Source organism: Astyanax mexicanus, chromosome 11 (assembly GCF_023375975.1).
Source record: "Astyanax mexicanus isolate ESR-SI-001 chromosome 11, AstMex3_surface, whole genome shotgun sequence".
In the NCBI taxonomy this organism is placed as follows: domain Eukaryota; kingdom Metazoa; phylum Chordata; class Actinopteri; order Characiformes; family Acestrorhamphidae; genus Astyanax; species Astyanax mexicanus.
This window is the reverse complement of record NC_064418.1, coordinates 33,523,818-33,542,784: the sequence shown is the minus strand read 5'-3', so window position 1 is coordinate 33,542,784 and position 18,967 is coordinate 33,523,818. Positions and strand designations below refer to the sequence as shown.

The 18,967-nt window shown below is 37.6% G+C and overlaps 1 protein-coding gene across 3 annotated transcripts in view; it reads left to right on the top strand.

The window, feature by feature from the left end:
- The window catches only part of stk39 (serine threonine kinase 39), an 81,113-nt gene that overhangs the window by 25,455 nt on the left and 36,691 nt on the right, over positions 1-18,967 (top strand). For 2 of the 3 annotated variants that reach the window (XM_022680016.2, XM_022680014.2), the window contains exons 11-15: positions 6,852-6,974; positions 10,090-10,119; positions 11,317-11,349; positions 11,940-11,996; positions 16,169-16,230. In XM_022680016.2, the coding sequence (XP_022535737.2) occupies positions 6,852-6,974; positions 10,090-10,119; positions 11,317-11,349; positions 11,940-11,996; positions 16,169-16,230 (305 nt within the window). The remainder of the gene's footprint in view (positions 1-6,851; positions 6,975-10,089; positions 10,120-11,316; positions 11,350-11,939; positions 11,997-16,168; positions 16,231-18,967) is intronic. The other variant, XM_022680015.2, reaches the window with a different exon arrangement.

Sequence of the window (18,967 nt, the reverse complement as noted above, 5' to 3'; positions counted from 1 at the left end):
AACCAAGGATCATGAGTTTGAACTTTTGGGGCATTCTGCCTGGCCACCAGCAACCAGAGCCTGCTCTTCCAGTGTAGGTAGATGGTGCCCTCCTTCTCAATTACCTCCATTGTGCTACACGATGGCTGGCACATGTGTCTGCTGGCTGCTGTAATAGAGCTGGGGATCCAGCAGGTTTCTTTTAAGCACTGACTTTAAATGTATAGGAGGAGGAGTGTGCTTGTCCTCACACTCCTAGTGTTGGGAGCTTTGCTTGGGGGTGTGCTAATGATTTGATGGGTTAAGTGTCTCAGGTGAATTTGAGGAAATTTGAGTAGAACTAAGTAAAAAACAAAATAATAAAAAAAACAATAAAAAAACAAAGGGAGGCAGTATGCATATGTGTAGACTGGTTTGATTACTCCATCATCTTCAATGTCCCCTGAACAACCAGAGCTATATCTGTGGAATAAGCCCATTTCATTTCATATAGCAGATCAGACACCACCATTTTTATGATAAGACATGATTTATTGCTTTCTTCCTTCATATACACTGGATGCAGCCCATCATCATTCAGCTCTGTTATTAAACCTCCACCAAACTCAGTTGTTCTTGTGGGGCATTTGATGGCCGTATCTCGGTATTGAGATTCTCTGCAGGGCAGACAGTGGTTGGTGCTGTGGTCTTCTGACCCTCTCCTGACCCTTTTTCTCTCACCTGTCTCATGTGTACATCAAGCATAGATACAGGATAGCACGAGGGAGACTGTGCCATCTGAGGACAGTCACCTTCAGCACCTCTAAAGCCATCTCCTGTTTCCTCTCCCTTTCTATTCAGTTCCCTTTCTCACTGTCTTTGCACACAAAGCCTCTTTACCTGCAGTGACTGGCCAGTCATACCTCAATATGCTCAAGAACGACTATTTTATCTGTGTATAAATTATACAGTATGGTATGATTCAAATCTTAAAGTATACTATTAAAATATCTGTATATCTAATTAGTACATATCTCATCAGTGTCTATAAAAATGTGTGTACTGCAAAAAAACGTAGCTAATATATTTGTCTAATTGCAATGCAAGAAATTGTATTGTTTTTCTCTAATACACATTTTGTCCCAGTCCTATTTGCTTATTTTAGAAATAATGATCATAATCAGTCTTTTATATCACCTTATTTTAATTAATTCGAACACAAAATAAGCATAAACAACTATCAGTCAAGTTATTCTGATTCCTGTGTCCAAATACTAGTGCATTAAAACATAAAATATTATGGAAAAATTACTTTATCTCAGTAATTCAGTTCAAAATGCAGAACTCACATTATATATATGTATTACACACAGTGATCTATTTTAAGTATTAATTAATTTTATGATGATGATTATGGCTTAAAGCTAATGAAAACCCAAAAATCAGTGTCTTAGAAATGTAGAATATTATACAAGATCAATTGGTACTTTTGGCAGTGTGGGCAGTGTGTCCTGCTGGAAAATGAAATTCACATCTCCATAAAAGTTCTCAGCAGAGGGAAGCATGAAGTGCTGTAAGATTTTCCAGGAAAACATTATGTGACGTTGGATAAGGAACAGGAGGAGTTTTAGCCATGTTTTTCTTCTAATTCAGCAGGTCTGTAAACCTGTAAAGCTAAGCTAATTTAAGTAAACAAAACTGTATTTTTTTAAAAAGTCAGATGAGTGCTGGATGTTAATCTACACAGATTTCTTTGCTAAAAAACGGTTTATTTACGTGGGTAATGTGTTTCCATTTATTAACAGATTTATTAACAGCTTAGATTTCCAGGTTTCCACTAAAGCTGGAGCATTAGCATTAGCGGCTAACCGCTAGCGCTTAGCGCTGTTAGCGTGTAATGCCAATGCTGCTGAAGAAACTAAACTGAAACTCCTTTATAATGCTGTACTGCTCCTTACAACCTGACTGGTAAAATTCATACAGAAGGCGCACTGGCGATTTTTGGGAAAATTAAAGTACATTTAGTGTGCCTTATAGTATGTATAAAAATACAGTATGTGGCTTTGCAGAAATGGTAGCAGAAGCACATTTGATGACATTTTATTAGAATACTTTGTCCCCTCTCCACTCAGGAATACTACTGCTAGATTCTGCAGCATATTGTGCATAATTTTGAGTACTGTCATCAATTTAGAAACCAAACCATTGCCTTACAAAGAAACACTCATTCTTGTTCTTGCTAGAACTTAAAACACAAACCAATGGCAACTTATGTAGCAGGTGTGATATTACGATATTATATATGTATATATTTATATATTGTATAAGGCAGTCCTACTTAGCAACTGATTCATGCATAATATGAATAAATATTTTTTTCCTGAATTCTTTCTTTCTTAAACCTTAATGAAGCGATCTATAGCAAGGTATGTGTGCTGATCTGATGACCTTGGAAAAACACAGCGAGGGCATAATATGAGAGAATCAATACTTGACCTTGCAGGCAGAAGCATTTTACTGCTACAGATCTGTTTTCAAACGGCTCTCTCTTGACGTTGACATCATTTTTCATTCTCAAAAGTGTCATTTGTAGAGGTCATTCATTAGCATGACGAGCAGCAGCTCTCAGCCCAGACTGCTGCACTGCCACTGCTCGGTCAGCAGGGGGCAGATGAGCTCTTCGGTTTGTCTCGACTCATGACCTCCTGAGACCTTTGCAGTCCAGACTGTCAAGCAGTGTTGCTTTAGCAGGACAGATGTGGCCAGTGCTTAATGAACTCATCATAGGTAATATTCTTCTTTTATGATGTGGATTCATAAGCAGTATTAATGTCGTGGAGAAACAGATGGAGGTAGCGCAGGTACTGTGTGTTGTAAAGAGAATGAGATGGAGGTACTGCAGGTGATTTGTTGGAATAGACTAATATTATATGTCATATTTGTGCGTTATTTTTCTTTCTTCCTTTGTTTTTTGCTTATAAACCTATTATTTCTCATTTGTTTGTTGTTTACGCCGTATTTGCTGTAATTTATTAAGCTTATGTATTCTACTTTTCTTTGTTACATTAGAATGCGACTGAATAATACAGGTGAATAATTCTCTTTGCCGACAGCCATTATCCATTGAGCATTTTGGCACATGAGCGCTGCTAAATCATTGTTTGTGTGTGTGTGTGTGTGTGTGTGTGTGTGAGCGAGCACAGGCTCAGGGCAGCTGGTCCTCTCGTCCTATTCATACACTCTCAGCTCACAGATGTTGTTTATGTGAAAGAGCCGCTGATGTTTATTTGTTTATTTAGATATTATTTCGCTGAAGGTATCAGGTAAAATACAAGGAAAACTGATGGTGTGATTCTGAGAGAGAGCAGGTTTTAGAGAGAAGAGTACATGTTCCCTCACTTTAGGCTTAGCTTACTGTCTTCCTCCTATCTGCTGCTGACTGTGATCATAGTGCACTGTCCTAAGCTGAGGAGCCTTTTCTGCGAGAGTGTTTTTCTGTGTGTGTGTGTGTGTGTGTGTGTGTGTGTGTGTGTGTGTGTGTGTGTTCTCACACAGTCAAAAAAACCCTGGTTCTTATTCTTCAGTCTCTCCTAAGATCTTGTTCAGGATCTTGTTAAAAATGCTAGAGAATGCATTTACTGAGTATTTTACATTTTGAATTGATATATATATATATATATAAAAATAGTGAGTAAATACATGTTTAGCGTGAAAAAGGCTTAGATTTCATTTAATAAACCTGCTTACAACTCTCTTATCTTACCTCAAAATGAAAAACAAATTTTTATTTTTACAGAGAGCTTGTAGAAAAATTCATAAGCTCTGCTTTTATTGGTTAGTTTACAGCGCCAGTGAAATTGTGCATATTTATTACTTTTTTCTTCTTTTCAGTATAGCCTAGCCAAGTAACCCACACACTCACTAGAATTCCCTCTATCAAGAACATACCTTCTCCAATACATTTGAAGTCAGCCGCTGCCAGTTGTTTTTTCAAACTGCCTCTTTCACTACACAACCAACTAGAATTAAATAATAATAATTAAAGATTATTTTCGTATTCAACTAATCTGGTGATTATTTTTCTGATTAGTAAATGATTAACTCTCCATGCCATCTATCTCTGCTTGCTGTTTCTAGCTTTCTCTGTCGCTTCAAAACAATAGAAACAGCTGAATATGCTGATTTTAATTCCCTTCAAATGTACAGAAAAGTGGCCTTTAAATCTGGAAAGTATTGATATTTAGGGAGGGAATTTATAATCTGTTGTGTTTGCACACTTTTGGAAACGCAAGCAAATTAACAACCAGTCGAAAAAAAACATTTAGAGTTGACAAAGGTTTATAATTGACATTGTTGATTATATCGACTAATCGTTGGAGGAAAGCACCAGATCCCCAGCTTTGATACATGATCCAACAATGCCAGCCAGCTTCACAAAGGGAGCGAAGAGGGGAGAGAGTGCCATCTGCCCGCCCATTGTGGCCATATGTGCTCTCTCTCTCTCTCTCTCTCTCTCTCTCTCTCTCTCTCTCTCTCTCTGGATCCAGGTGCTGAGGGTGAAGCACCATAACCCAGGATTCAGACTCTCCGGTTCAGATTTTTTTGGCCATAGTTTCAGCATCTTTGTCTGATTTGTCGGGCCACTCAAAGCCCGTTTGTAACATAGTTCTAACACTGTAACAAACACATTGTAATTGTTTCTAAGTCTTTATAGATAGTGTTGCTATCCTTTCAGCATGATGTGCTTTTTCCTTTCTGATCGGTTTTTAGCTTTTATAGTTTTACAGTAAATTGAGGTAGTCCAGTTTGTTTACAATAGAAGGCTTGCGTTTGGTTTTAGTCTAATGGAAATCCATGGTTGCTCACCCTGGCTTTTTACTTGACTGTGTTCTGGATTTGAGATCATGTTCTGCAGACAGTGGCACAGGTCTGGAGTTCTGGTTTTGTCGTGTAGCAGAGAGTATTACCTATTAACTAGTCCAGTGTTTCTCAACCAGGGGTGCCGTCTGGCTTCATCGGGGGTGCCGTCAAAATATTGCGCCTCACGTGCATATTTCCTTTCCAGAGTCAGCTCGTGTCGGGGTGTGTCCCAATTCACAGGCAGCATACTCTGAAGGATGCGACCCACAGAGGCGGTGTATTACTGCGCAGCTGTGACGCAATCTGTCTTCGAATACAGACTCAGAAGGATGCAGCCCCTAAATTGGGACACACTGTAGAGTTTTTGTCCCCCACGCGATGCACGCGCTATTTTATTTCATATTCCGCCAGCAACACCCCTCGTTCTCACCTGAAGTACTGCGCCAGCACCCCCCAAACCCCCCCCCCCCCCCCCCCCCCCTTCTCAACTGAGGTACCGCGCCAGCAGTCTGGTGATGATGTGCTGCTCTCTAGTATCAACCATATTTCCCATATTCTTCAAACATCGCTGTCATTTTCACATTTTATTTCAAATTTTGACTAGGGTTTTCTCAAATACATGGTCTGACTTCCATGTAGAAAAGACTATGTCTGGTGTGGCGTGCCCCTGGGGGGCAGCACAAAACAGAAGCAGGTTGCCATGAGAAAATCATTGTGCTTTTAAATACCAAAATACCCAAAATGAAATAAAGAGTAAGAGTAAGCCTACTTGGCTTTTAATGCTGACTTATTAAATAGCTTTCCCCAAGTCTCTCTCACCCATTCTTCTCCTTCAATCTCTCGCCCTCTTTGTGTTGCCAAGCTGCCCTCTTTATGTCCCACCTGGAGCTCTGTGCTTTGATGAGCCCCAGGTGTGAGGCACCTCTTCTAGAGCACCTTAGTTAACTGTAAAGTCTAGTGAACAAAGTCTGACCCTTACTCTGTAGCAGAAAAACCAAACCAAGTTTATTAAGTTTTGAGATTATTTTTGTTGCTGATATTTTGGTCTGGCTGAACAGTAATTTTTTTTTTGTTGCACATGCCAACAACATTCATTATACTAGCAGGATGTATATGGAGGCCTTATACATCCTACATAATACTGGGATTATACAAGCACTGGAAGTAGACTGCAGTTCTATTAATTGGTGTAAGATCTGTTCAGATCTGTTCCCCCCCTTAATATTAAAAACCTTTATTTAAAAAAATCATTTTGTGTTTTTTTTTGTATTGTCTTTGACTTATATTTAAATTAGTTTGATGATCTGAAACATTTGCTGTATTCTACAGACTATAAGGTGCACTGGATTATAAGGCGTGCTATCAATGAACATCTATTTTCATACATAAGGTGCACCTGGTTATAAGGCACATTATAAGTGTGAGTAAAGCGCTTCTGTTTTTTTACAGTAAGCTTAGGTTTCCAATATTTTCAACAGCGTGGTTAGCAACAGCGTGGTTAGCAACAGCGCGGTTAGCAACAGCGCTAGCCACGATTAGCAGCACTTAGCACTAGTAAATGCTGCTCGACCGAGCTACACTGATAGACTCTGAGTGTTCCGGTAAGCCAGGGCGCTATCAGCTAGCGGTCCGTCACACAAACTTGTTTTAACATATTGTTTTAACACGGTAAAAATGCAGAAGAATGCAGTCCAATATACTTACCTCTGATTGACGAAAAAGCTAGCGCTGCAGTTAGCGGGTAATGCTAATGTCGCTGAAGAGCTAAACTGAAAATCCCGTATAATGCTGTGCTTCAGCAGAGTAGCTTTACTGCTCCGTAATACCTAACTGATAACATTCATACATAAGACATACCGAATTATAAGGCACACTGACGATTTTTGGGCCCCTTATAGTGCGAAAATACAGTATGAGTGACAAACATGCAAAACAATAAGAAATCATGAAGGGGACAAACACTTTTACACCACTGTATCTTGATCAAATTAAATTCCATGTCACTGATGTGAACATGTTTGTGTCTTGTTCAGGTGAGACGAGTGCCGGGATCAAGCGGCCACTTGCACAAGACGGAGGACGGAGACTGGGAGTGGAGTGATGACGAGATGGATGAAAGGAGTGAAGAAGGGAAAGCAGCCGTCAATCAAGGCAGGGTAAGTGTAATTTCTTCTAATTTATAATTTAGTGGCTTAAACTAATGCAGGGTAAAACATAGCATGCACTTTGTGTAGTTTCTAGTTCAACATGCTTTTGTTTATTATTTGTTGATCTGGGAATTTTGACAGACAGATAAATGATGCTCTGTCGAGACATTGAGATTAACTGTGATTTTCTTTCTTTTTTTGTACCATCAAAAAAAATCCCTAAATTTCATGATAATTCACAGTAATATTATTTTATTTGACCTCTAGATGCCTGTAGTACTGTAGTATTATTTTAAATAATGTAAATAGCTGACATTCAGGGCTAGACAGGCTGAATCACAGCCTCCATATGGCAGGCCTGTTTTAAGGCAGTGTTACGATTAAAGCCCATTTCACACCAGACGCAGTAAACATACCGTAGCGCGCAGAGCAGCGTGACTCTATATTAGTCAGTGTAATCTTTCACACCCGCTGCATGCTGTACTACACAACAGAGGCACAATAATATGCTTCAGGTCTATTTCTGACATGTGCCACTTGTGGCATTCCAACAGTTTCTAGGCAGAAACAGCACCAAGTGCAGCATTTGCAGTATGATATTTGTAGCATTCTTGATAAATGTAGAGTCTTTGCCAATAAACATGTCAGCAAACAACTATTTGGAGCCCAAAGTAATAACAATAAACTATTTTCCTACTGACATTGTAAATGACACTGGTTGCTAACAAAATGTAACAAAACAAAAAAATGCAGGTGGCAACAGAGTCTGTAACAGCTAATATAAAAAAGGCTCAGAATGATTCTACACAAAGTGATACATGAACAGTAAAGACACTTATATTCCCAGGCAAGACAAATAGAAACCTCTTGTGTCTTGCAATTCATGTCTGTGTGGTGTAGACCACTGTACATCAGCAGCACCAAGCAGCCCCAAAAAACTTTTTATCTAATATTTTTAATGGAGGTACACACACTGGTACTGCCAACATGCTCAATTATTTAACTTGTCACAGCACACAACACTTTTTTTTATTATTATTAATACACGAACATAAAAAACAAAACAATAGCACAAAATTCAGTAATATGTGCTGCTCTCTAGTATCAACCATATTCTTCAAAAGTCACTGTCACTTTCACATTTTACCATTTTCCAACTTTGACAAAGGCTTTGTTAAATGCACTGTGTATGTACATTTTTGAGCTGTAAATATAACTGTAGTTGGTTTCTATGTTCTGGGTCAGTTCTATGTGTGTAGTATAAATCTGCTTTAACACTGAATGCAGAAAATTTGCTGCTGTACTTTAAAACAGTGTTTTAATGCAGCACAGATGTACACATAGTAAACATAGTAGTAGTAGAGTCGTGTGGCTGCAAGCAGTAAACGCCGCACACCAGCATGTGTAAACAGCATGGAGCAGAGACAGTATTTGTTGATAGCTGTGGTAATTGGCATTATCTGGTATCTGGCTAATATATCAGATTAAACTGCACCGTATCAGCAATTTAGCTCAAATAAAAGGAATATATTTGATGGCTGGGTCAGATTAAGACTGGATCACATTCTCACCACAACCAAGACCACCTCCACTAGCTGGTCAGACTGGTTGTTTTGGTCCGCACCTGTGAGTGATTACAGTTTTCACACCTGCTTAAATGAACCAGAGTCCGTTGTAACCGGAACAAATATTGCTGGTGTGAAAACGCTTGGCCAATTTCCAGCACTGTTATGGTTCTTTTTGATTTTTATTTGAAACAGGACTCAACAGAGTTAAAGGTGCATAACATGTCAGTTCCATGTAGAAAGTATGCCAGCTGTGGTGTGACCCTGAGGATAGGGCGTGGCCACTGTGACCCGGCAATCAGAATTCTCAAAATTCAATAATATATGAGATTCAAGAATTCCCAGTACAGATTTTTAAGAAACCTTTCACTTGACATGCTCTTTACAGCTTATTGACATCATGTTTTGCTCACAAAAAACTCTCTAAATGGTGATGGATGAGGAGAAGCTGGTCAACCAACCAAGCTTATTACGCTTGCTTTACCTTACAGTTTTCAGTGTAGACTTCTGTTCCATTATGGCACTTCAGCGCCTGGTTGAAATGTACAGCTCATACAGTGTACAGACTGGTGTCGTGTCTGGTGTGAAATAGTAAGCATTGTGGATGGGTTCAGGCTCGTTATGCGTGTCTTTCTGCGTTGGCTGTGAAATGGGCTTAAACCTCCTCCAGTAAAAAATGACAATAGATCATGTATCTCTAAAAACAGAAAACTGTTGCTCAGATGCATCAAAAACATCCAGTAGATACATGTACACAAAATATATGTGTTACCATTAAAAAAAATGGCCATGTTTAACACAGCCTTGTTTAACTAGAAATGTTTTCACTGAATATTTGTAAATATTTAAGATAAAAAAGCCTGGAATAATGATGTTATATTGAATTGTGTGATTAAACTGGGTTTGCTTCAGATTACCACTAATATATATTTTTTTTAGCAAGGGTCAACACTAGAAAAGATAACGGTCACTATCTAAGAGATTAAAGGTCAAGTACTTAAAAAATACAAATGATATACTAAATAATGATTATTGTTTATCATGCTCTCATCTACTAAGGTCACTCTCGCATTCAGTTTTTGCTACATTTATTTTTATTTAAATGAGTTTGCTCTTTTATCATTATGTAAAGTAAACCTCAATGTAAATCTACTCCTTTGATGTGGATGTATATTCCATATACTCTCAGTTCTCTGTGTTTTATTCTGTGTATGTAGACAGAAGGCAGAAAACTGTTGTTCAGGGTTTAAAGTGGGGTGAAGAAAAAGGAGACACAATATCATCAAAGCTGAGGAGCGTCTTTGATTGGAGAATGTGGAATGTATAACTCGCAGCTATCTCAAGTCGGAAATAAAAATCAAACCCCCTCCACAGCAAAGCAGCCGCAAATCAGCCGCGCGCTAATGAGGCTGGAGACACATTGCTTCTGTGTATTGTTTATTACAAAATGCAAATGAACCGGTGCTGATTGCACTCCTACACAAATAGCTACATCTGTCTATCATACTTTGTGGGAGAAAAAGAACATAATATAATCCTGTCTTTTAATTGCGTTTCAGTCACGGAGGGTCAAAGAAGAAAACCAGGACGTAAGTGTGTGTTTTTTTGCCTGTCAAATAAATGTTTATTTACTATGTTTTTTTGGGTTAAACCCATCAGTGTATTCACTGCATATAAAAAGGGTTCACCCCTTGGATGTTTTCCTATTTTATTGGTTTTATAAATAAGGATTATGGTTTATATAATTTAGCTTTTTTGACAAGAATTTGAACAAAGTAATGTCAGTTGCATACTTATTTAATTTACCCCTTCAAATCGACTCAAATCTAATTCACACACACACAGGTCCAGGCAGTTGGTGCTGGTAGTCTCACATAGGAGCTGCCACTATGGATCCGAGGATCCCTGGTTCAAATCTGAAATGTCCAGTCACTAGAATCCTGAAATGGTGACTTCCATTTGAGCAATCAAGCATTTGGACCTTTCAGAAAAGTGTCATTAAACTTCAGTCGCTGGTTAATCAGTATTTCTGGCTACAAATTCACCACAATCACAACAAAAGAACATTTTAGTGTCTTGATGGTCTCCCTCACTAATCTCCTTCATGCACACTTACTAGGTTTGTGAGGACTGCTTGCTCTAGGCAGACTTAGACATGTGCCATTTTCTTATTTTAAATGATGTAATAGATTTAACAGAATGCAGGGGTGATCAGTAAATTGGATTTTTTGGTGCCCATCCCATATCCATGACTCCATATCGATGCTACATTCTATTTAAACATTGATGTTAGAGCTTCCAAGTTCCAGTCAAGAGACAAGACACATGATACACCCAAGCTTGGGCAGATGGGTTTGTACTTTTTGTGTGTTTTTTGGGACCTAGTTGGGTTTCCCAATTATTATTCTCATATCATGAGTCCCATTTAGACCCTATATGCAGTGTACAACCCAGAATGGTGCCATGTTTAACCCCTCCTGCTCCTGTTTTTGACCTTAATGAGGTCAATCACTGACACTCATATGTGGGGACCACATGGACAAAAAACATGTACAAAACTTACTGGTTCCCAGGTGGGCCACCTGTGTTATCTAGGATGTTAATTGCACATTTCTGTTTGCTAATGGTGAGACTGCTAGCACCATCTGCCCTGACCATTGACTGTTGAACTGGGGTGAACATTTATTTATGCAAAATGTTACTTTGTTAAAATCTGTTTTCAATTAAATATTTAAATCTTTCTAAATTGTTTTTTTTTTACATTGATCATGATTTAATTTCTAAAGGCAAGAAAAGAAGAAGTGGGGCAGATCCAAGAGGTGAATGCTTCCTATAGGCTCAGTATAAATGTGTTTTGAAGCAGAAGAAGCAGGGAAAGAAGGGCTTTATTTTAGTGATGAACAAGCATTAATTATATGAGCCCTAACGGACAAGCTGTTTCTGTAACTGACATGTTTGGTCCATTCCAGTTTTAATTAAGCAGTGATGCTTTGTCCTATAATGTAATTACGAGTGTCGGGGGACTGCATTGTTTGTCTAGTAAACTGCACTAAATGATGTACAAATGCAGCATATTTGACTGCAGCGGACAAACACTAATTAATAAAAATGAGACAGGGCTCGTGCATTTTCTTCCCCTGTGTGTGTGTGTGCATGCATGTGTGAGTGTGTGTGCATGTGCGTGATAATCACCAACCCGTACATTCTCTCACTAGATTAGAAAATGTCATGACTTTGGGCTAGGCTTTGTGGCAGTTCGGAAACCATTTCCCAGCAGCAGAATTGCTGAAATGGCCATGGAGGTAAAAAAAAAAAAAAGAGAGAGGGACAGAGCGAGCGAGAGAGAGAGAGAGAAAGGTATGTCTGGTTGTTCTCCTTTCACTGTATGCTGTCCATTTTGCCTCCGCAGGGGGAAGTGAATGCCAACAATGTCCCCATAGAAAGCCTGTCCATTCAGCATCCCCAGGTAGGGACTGTGCAGAAGTGGATGTGATTTGTCTTGATTCAGTAACCTTGCTGCCCCTCGCTGAGAGGCTGTGCAGACCATACAGGCCTGGTGGGAGCCTTTTAGCGTCAATAACTCAGGGAAACCGAGTGGGCTGCCGCTGCCTCCTCACCTTGTCTTAGTATTACTTATAGAATGTAATGTAGAGCAATTTACTAACACAGGTCTCTCATGTTTAATGCTCTCTCTCTCTCTCTCCCTCCCTCCCTCTCTCTCTCTCTCTCTCTCTCTCTCTCTCTCTTTCTCTTTGTCATTCTCTGTCTCTCTTTCTTTTTTTTAATTCATTTTATTGGTTTATTCACCTTTATTTTGTCTGTATATTGCTAGGAATGTATACAAATAAAAAAAACAGTTAAACTATTCTCAATATTGGTTATAATGTTGACAATATATTGTCCCATAAATAAATGCAATAAACAATGTTATTGTCATTTTAGGACATTTGAATTTCATAATAATAATAATAATAATAATAATAATAATAATAATAATACCCTTTATAGAATGATGAACTTTTAATTATTAAGAAAATTCATACACTGGAATAGGAATATAAATAAAACTAATTCCCTATATACATAAAATATACGTTATGAAAAACAAAGTAGATAGTTTCAGATTTGGTGCATGTGTGAAAACAGACTGTGGTACCAGAAATAAGGGAAAATTGTGTAACACAGATGGGAACAAAACACTTTAAGAATGATGAGATGATTTTTTTATTATCTACTTAATTCCTGTCTCATTTAAACTGAATTAGATTTGATTGAGACCTAAACTAAAGCTTTGATTTGGCCGCTGTAGAGTGTTCAATTTTTTGAGTTTGACCTTGTGCTTGGATGATAATAATAATAATAATAATAATAATAATAATTTAAAGAATGATTAACTTCCTAATTTCCTTAATACATAAAATGTTCATTATAAAAAAAGTAGACAGTTTCTCATTCACTCATTACTATTATTTGGAACTTTGGAACTGGAAAAAAGTAAAGGGTCATATTGAGGTCAGAAAAAATAATTAAGGTTATGTTATGTCATCGTGACAGGCCTAAACCGCACTATAAATGATGAGTGCAGAACTGATTGAGTAGTGATTATGATGGTCCTGCACAGTATAGTCAGTGCTGTTGGCTGAATTGCTGCAGGGAGTTTCAGGAGATTCATCAGCCTCCAGACTTCAGTGCGGTTAATTTAATCTAATATATATCTGTATAATGAGGTAATCAAATAAAAAACAGAGTTATAAAATGGCCTGTAATCAACTGTAAAAAGCTTTCTGTTGGTTTCGCTGCTAAGCAACAGTAACCTCTGACAACTTCCGAGGCTGCTTACTGCAACCCTTACTATTTTTAACTCCTTTTTTTTTTTGTAAAAATAAGACAGTAAGTAATAGGAGCGCAACAAATTTGCAAGTGCAAAATGAAGTGCTTATATTTGTATCTCAGAATGAAATTGGTAAGATAATCATTGTACAAAAATACATCCAACTCTTTAATCCTGTGCATTAACTTTACAGCATAACTGATTTGACATTGTAATAGCAAAATACAAATTATTAATATATTAATATATTTTTCATTAATAAGACATTTTATGTCAAAAGAGCTGATATAAAATGTGTATTAGGAAACCAGACTGCAATACATTGCATTTGAATTAAAATTAATATACTTTAATTAATTAATTGAATGTGCTCATCCTGCATCTTTTTTAAAACATAGAATTTGGCTGTATTGTCATGAGAACAATAAATGAGATGTGGATTTTTCTTTTATTATTAATAGTCAGAATTGTATTTTGTTAACACTGCTGCTTGTGTAAATATAAAACCTACTTAGACCACTGAAAATTCACCTCACCCAAGACCCAAGGCCAATAATAATAATAATAATGATAAAAACAATAGACTTGTTGCTGATTAGTTATTTTAACAGCATACTCAGATTAATATATCAGTTAAAGAGAGCTGGATTTTAGCTTAGCATTGGTATTCTACAGCTCTGGGAAAAAAATAAAGACACTTCAGTTTCTGGATCAGTTTCTCTGATTTTGCTTTTTTGTAGGTCTATGATTAAGTAAAATGAACATTGTTGTTTTTTTCTATAAACTGCGGACAACATTTCTCCCAAATTCCAAATAAAAATATTGTTATATAGAGCATTTATTTGCAGAAAATGAGAAATGGCTGAAATAACAAAAAGATACAGAGCTTTCAGACCTCAAATAATGCAAAGAAAACAACCCTGGATTTTAATTACAGTTTTCATGCATCTTTGCATGTTCTCCTCCACCAGTCTTACACACTGCTTTTGGATAACTTTATGCCACTCCTGGTGCAAAAAATCAAGCAGTTCAGCTTAATTTAATGGTCTGGGATAATCCATCATCCTCTTGATTATATTCCAGAGGTCTTCAATTTGGTAAAATCAAAGAAACTCATCGTTCTTAAGTGGTCTTTTATTTTTTTCAGAGCTGTATATCCATATAGACTTCTAAATGGGAGTATTCTGAGATTTGGTGCTCTGTCCATGCGAAAAACAGACCATGGTACCAAAAATAAGGAAAAAAGTATTTAACAAAGATGACTCTAGATGGCAACAAAACACTCTTTCATAAGGACAATAAAAAATAAAACTTAAGAATTATTGTGGTTTAAGATTCATTCATGGTTTGATGTATTTGTTAATGACTGACTCATTTAAACTGGATTAGATGAGATTGAGACCTTGGCTAAGGCTTTGACTCGGCCCCTTTAGAGCATTCACATTTTGTTGTTTGGATCATTGTCCTTTTGAGAAGTGGATTTACTCTCAGTTGTCAGTTTGTTAGCAGACTGAGGCAGGTTGTCTTGTCTGATATGCCGTCCCCCCTTCCGCTTCTATATAGGCTAGCTTTTGATATTGTTGACCGCTGCCCCTTTACTTCAGTCTTAGCCACTGAACCCTGTAGGGTCGAGGAGATTGTTGGCCTTTTATTGCTTTTAAATCGTGCTTTGTTGCTGCGTTTTAAGGGACAGCCTTGTCTAGACAGTGACTGTCTGGTATTCTGGTATACAGGCAGATCCTGTTTCCTCATAGTTGACCCAGCAGTGCTCACTGGGATCTCCAAACCCTTTTTAGCTTTCCTTTAGATTCACAGTTGATAGATGATTTAGAGCCATTACCAGATACAGACTAGTTATGTAAAACAACTAGTCCTTATTAAATTGGTTTGAAACTTGTGTAAACTTGGAATTTCCACAGCACAATGATTGCATACTTGCCTAAAAGACTTTTAGTTTAATAAAATGTGTGTTACAGTGTATTTTCTTCAAATAAGCCAAACTTGCAAAGGTTTCACCTTTTGCGAGCACTGTAAGCAAACAGCATGCTAACTGCTGTAGAAGTGCTGTGTAAGACAGCACACGCAGCACAAATCCAAACAAAGCTCAAGCCAAAACAAATTAGTAATAAGTTCAGACAGTGTGCTTTGAAGAAAATACAGGCCTCTGGGTTAGTAAAGGTGAGCTCTTCACTGCAAAAGTATTTACTATGTTTGTTTAAAGCAGTCAAGGTTATTTCTGTTTGTGAGAATTGTTCTGAGACACTGAGAGTTTAAACTAAACCGGTGGCCATTGCCCCCTGGGCCCGTGTGGTCGCGTTTAAACACATTGTGAATTAAATGGTAGGGCTCTGGAAGAAACAGCATGACAGCAAAAAGCCTTTTCTTTCCTTTCCTTTTCATTATTTGTTCACTTCTTTGTTCTTTCTCTGTTTATTTATTTATTTCCTCCTCTTTGAGCCTCTTTTTCTCTTATTCTCACTCTCTTTCATTTCCTTCTTGCTCTTTCTCTGTGATAAGTTAACATTACAGTACAATAAATGTTCTGAAATGAACTCCTAGAGGCACAGTGTTCATAGTGGATACGGGAACGGTCTAGTTAATTTTATATGCTCCTCTAGTCTAGTCTTTATATGGCACCTATTTCAGACTATTTTAGTTCCAAAGAGCCAGGCTTCACCTTCATATATGCAGCAGGGTAGATGATGATACTTTGGTGTAGAAAGGAGTCAAGTGGTGTTTGAGGATATGTGTGTTTAAATGTGAAATGTTGCCATTAGGAAGTAACTGATGTTTTCATTCTCACAAAGGTTCAACCGTTGGAAAAAAACCCAAACACTGTGGGTGCTGTGAACATGGTCCTGAGGCTAAGGTGAGCAAAGCGCTTGGTTTTCCATTCTCTCCTCATCGGGCTTTCATCAGCTCTTAAAAGATGGAAAAAGCCAGAACCACTCAGGCATGTTGGCTTTCTGAAGCGACCTAATAGCCGTGTTTTGTGCGCTAAAGAGGGTGTGTGTGTCTGTGTGTGTCTGTGTGTGTCTCTTTTCAAACGATCTTTTCACTCGGTCTGGTCGAGAGTCCATAGAGAGGAAGTGCCTAAAATTAGAGTGATATGCTCTGCTGGATGTTCTGAATTGCGGTGCACCGCTCTGGGTGGAAAATGTCCTGTCTACTCTCATACTTCTCTCCTGCTTTAAAGCACAAAAGTAAAACTGAAAGCTGAATTCTGCTCAGTGGTAGCAGGGCCTACATATTCAGATGTAAAAAAATAAATAAGTAAAGTATGATTACGATTAATTTTTTACTATATGTAATTATGTAAGGTAAACATTAACTATTACTTACTGCAGTGGTTTGATACATTTGATGCTGTTAGTCCTGTATATGATCAAGGACTCCAGGTTTGTGCAAAGGGTAAAAAAAAAATCAAAGAAGCTGCTCAGACCACAGGTTTTGAATTATGAATATCCAAAATGTGAAATCCCTGCCACTTACAATGTTGTGTTTTGCTTTCCGTTTTCTGTTGCTGAACGTCTCTGTCCGATCTGCATGATGCTATGAAGTAGAAAAAGAAGGCCTTTTAATAAAGAATGAATGAAAGGAATGAATTAATGAATAAAGTCGACATCGGCAAAGAGGAGAAACTCCCTAACTTCTCAAAGAGAGAAGAAAAAAACCTTGGGAGTAACCAGAACTCACATTGTTGACCAATTATCCTTCTTTAATTATAGCAGTGATTATAACATTGCCTTCTAATTCAGTCAGAATTGTGAAAACCTTCCTGTTGTCATTTGTTCTTCATTCTCCTTGCTGAATGTCTAATATGTCAATCACATATTAGGACAACAAATGAAAATCCTGAACTGACAGATTTTTGCAGTACACACTGCCCTACAGAACACGCATTAAAAGTCATTTAAAGGAAAAAATATCAGATTTGGGCCACTTTTACCTACTGTATGAATGTAAAGGTATTGAGATAAAGACCCAACTTCTGAAAGTGATGGGTATCTCATGCCTATGTCAAATTAATGTAAAATACGAACAGTTACTTATAATGTATGGTTGATGTTAATGCAACATTTTGGCTTGTAAAACATTGATATAATGTTTGTTTTATCATGATGTGAAGTCTATATCTGTATAATATTTGAGATATGGCTGGTCTATATATTGTCCGATTTTATACTAATATACTACTGTAAAATTGCACATTCTTTGGAAGTTCTATCTATAGAATTTAATACAAAAAAGAATGTGCATGGCTTGTTTGCTGAGGGATGACCCTCATTGTAATTAAAGGAGCAGACAAACGTTTACTAATGTTTATAATTAAATATATATTTAGATATGTACGCATTACTTGTATAAATGCCTACAATTTACTTATACAACATGCTGTTTTTTATGTATTAGCCCAGGGATGCAAAATACATTGATTATGATCAACCAGTCAGTCGCACAGTACACATTGGTAAATGGCATCTCCTTTAAATCTATGTTACATTTAACTTATTTATGGTTTTGGGCAGGTCAGTGTGTTAACGTAAAAGCCAATGCACTTCTGCTTTTTATTACCATAGCTACACCCATCCCATAATACAAGAGCCTCCATGAAGCACTGTTTGTTTCGCACCGTATCAACATAGTTCCGTTTTTCTTTTTTTACTGAAGCTTTACAAAAATTAGGCTTGTTCCTTTACAATGGCCTGTCCATTTTAGCCATTTTAGTAGCCTGTAAACCATAGACTGTGTATAGCTGGACAGAGCATCATCTCTCAAAAGTGATGCTACCACAGATCGGGCGCCCCCTGCTGTTCGGTTTCAGAAAGCTGTGTAACCCCACCCATCCCCATAGGTTTTAATACAAAACGGTCAACTTTCAATCAGGTTTTTTCTAATATACTGTAATTCAACCTCCTTTATTTAAATGCAACATCTAGTGTAACCTGTTTATCCCCACAAAATTCGTTTTTTAAAACATTATTCAGCTCTATTTAAAAAGGTGTGGTTATTGTAAAAGGGCTGGGTTACACCTAGACGGGGTGGGACCAATGACTGTATGGGTGGGACTATAGACTGTGTGACCTCTGTGGAGGCAGCCCTCAGGGGCGGTTTATTTAAATGAGTAGGCTGTCTCTCCACAGTCTTTCTCCCTCCTCTGGTCTCTACTGCGCAGACTTGGGTTTCAGAATCGACAACACGGCAGAAGATTTTGGCTTCATTTTCATTGAAAGAATGGGAACGGCGGCACGGCGTCCATCTTTTTTTACAGTCTTTGATATAAACTAATACCGTTTTGTTTTTTTTTACATCGTACTTTAAGATTTTTATTATATCATATAAATTTACCATGAACATCCTCATTAGTATGCAGCCAGACCGCCTCATTGTTGATTATTTGATTCAGCTCATTTTTCTGTATGATTAGCGCTCTGTCTCCACATCAAACTGAACAGCACTTTGAAATCTCTGAGTCATAACATGAACCGCGAAGAGCAGAATGAAAAATATAAATCTGAAATATATTAGGATTCAGTAGGCAGTTGGAGAGATGGCAATCTTTCTATCTTTGATAAGATAATAAGTGATATATTCAAGCAGGGCTG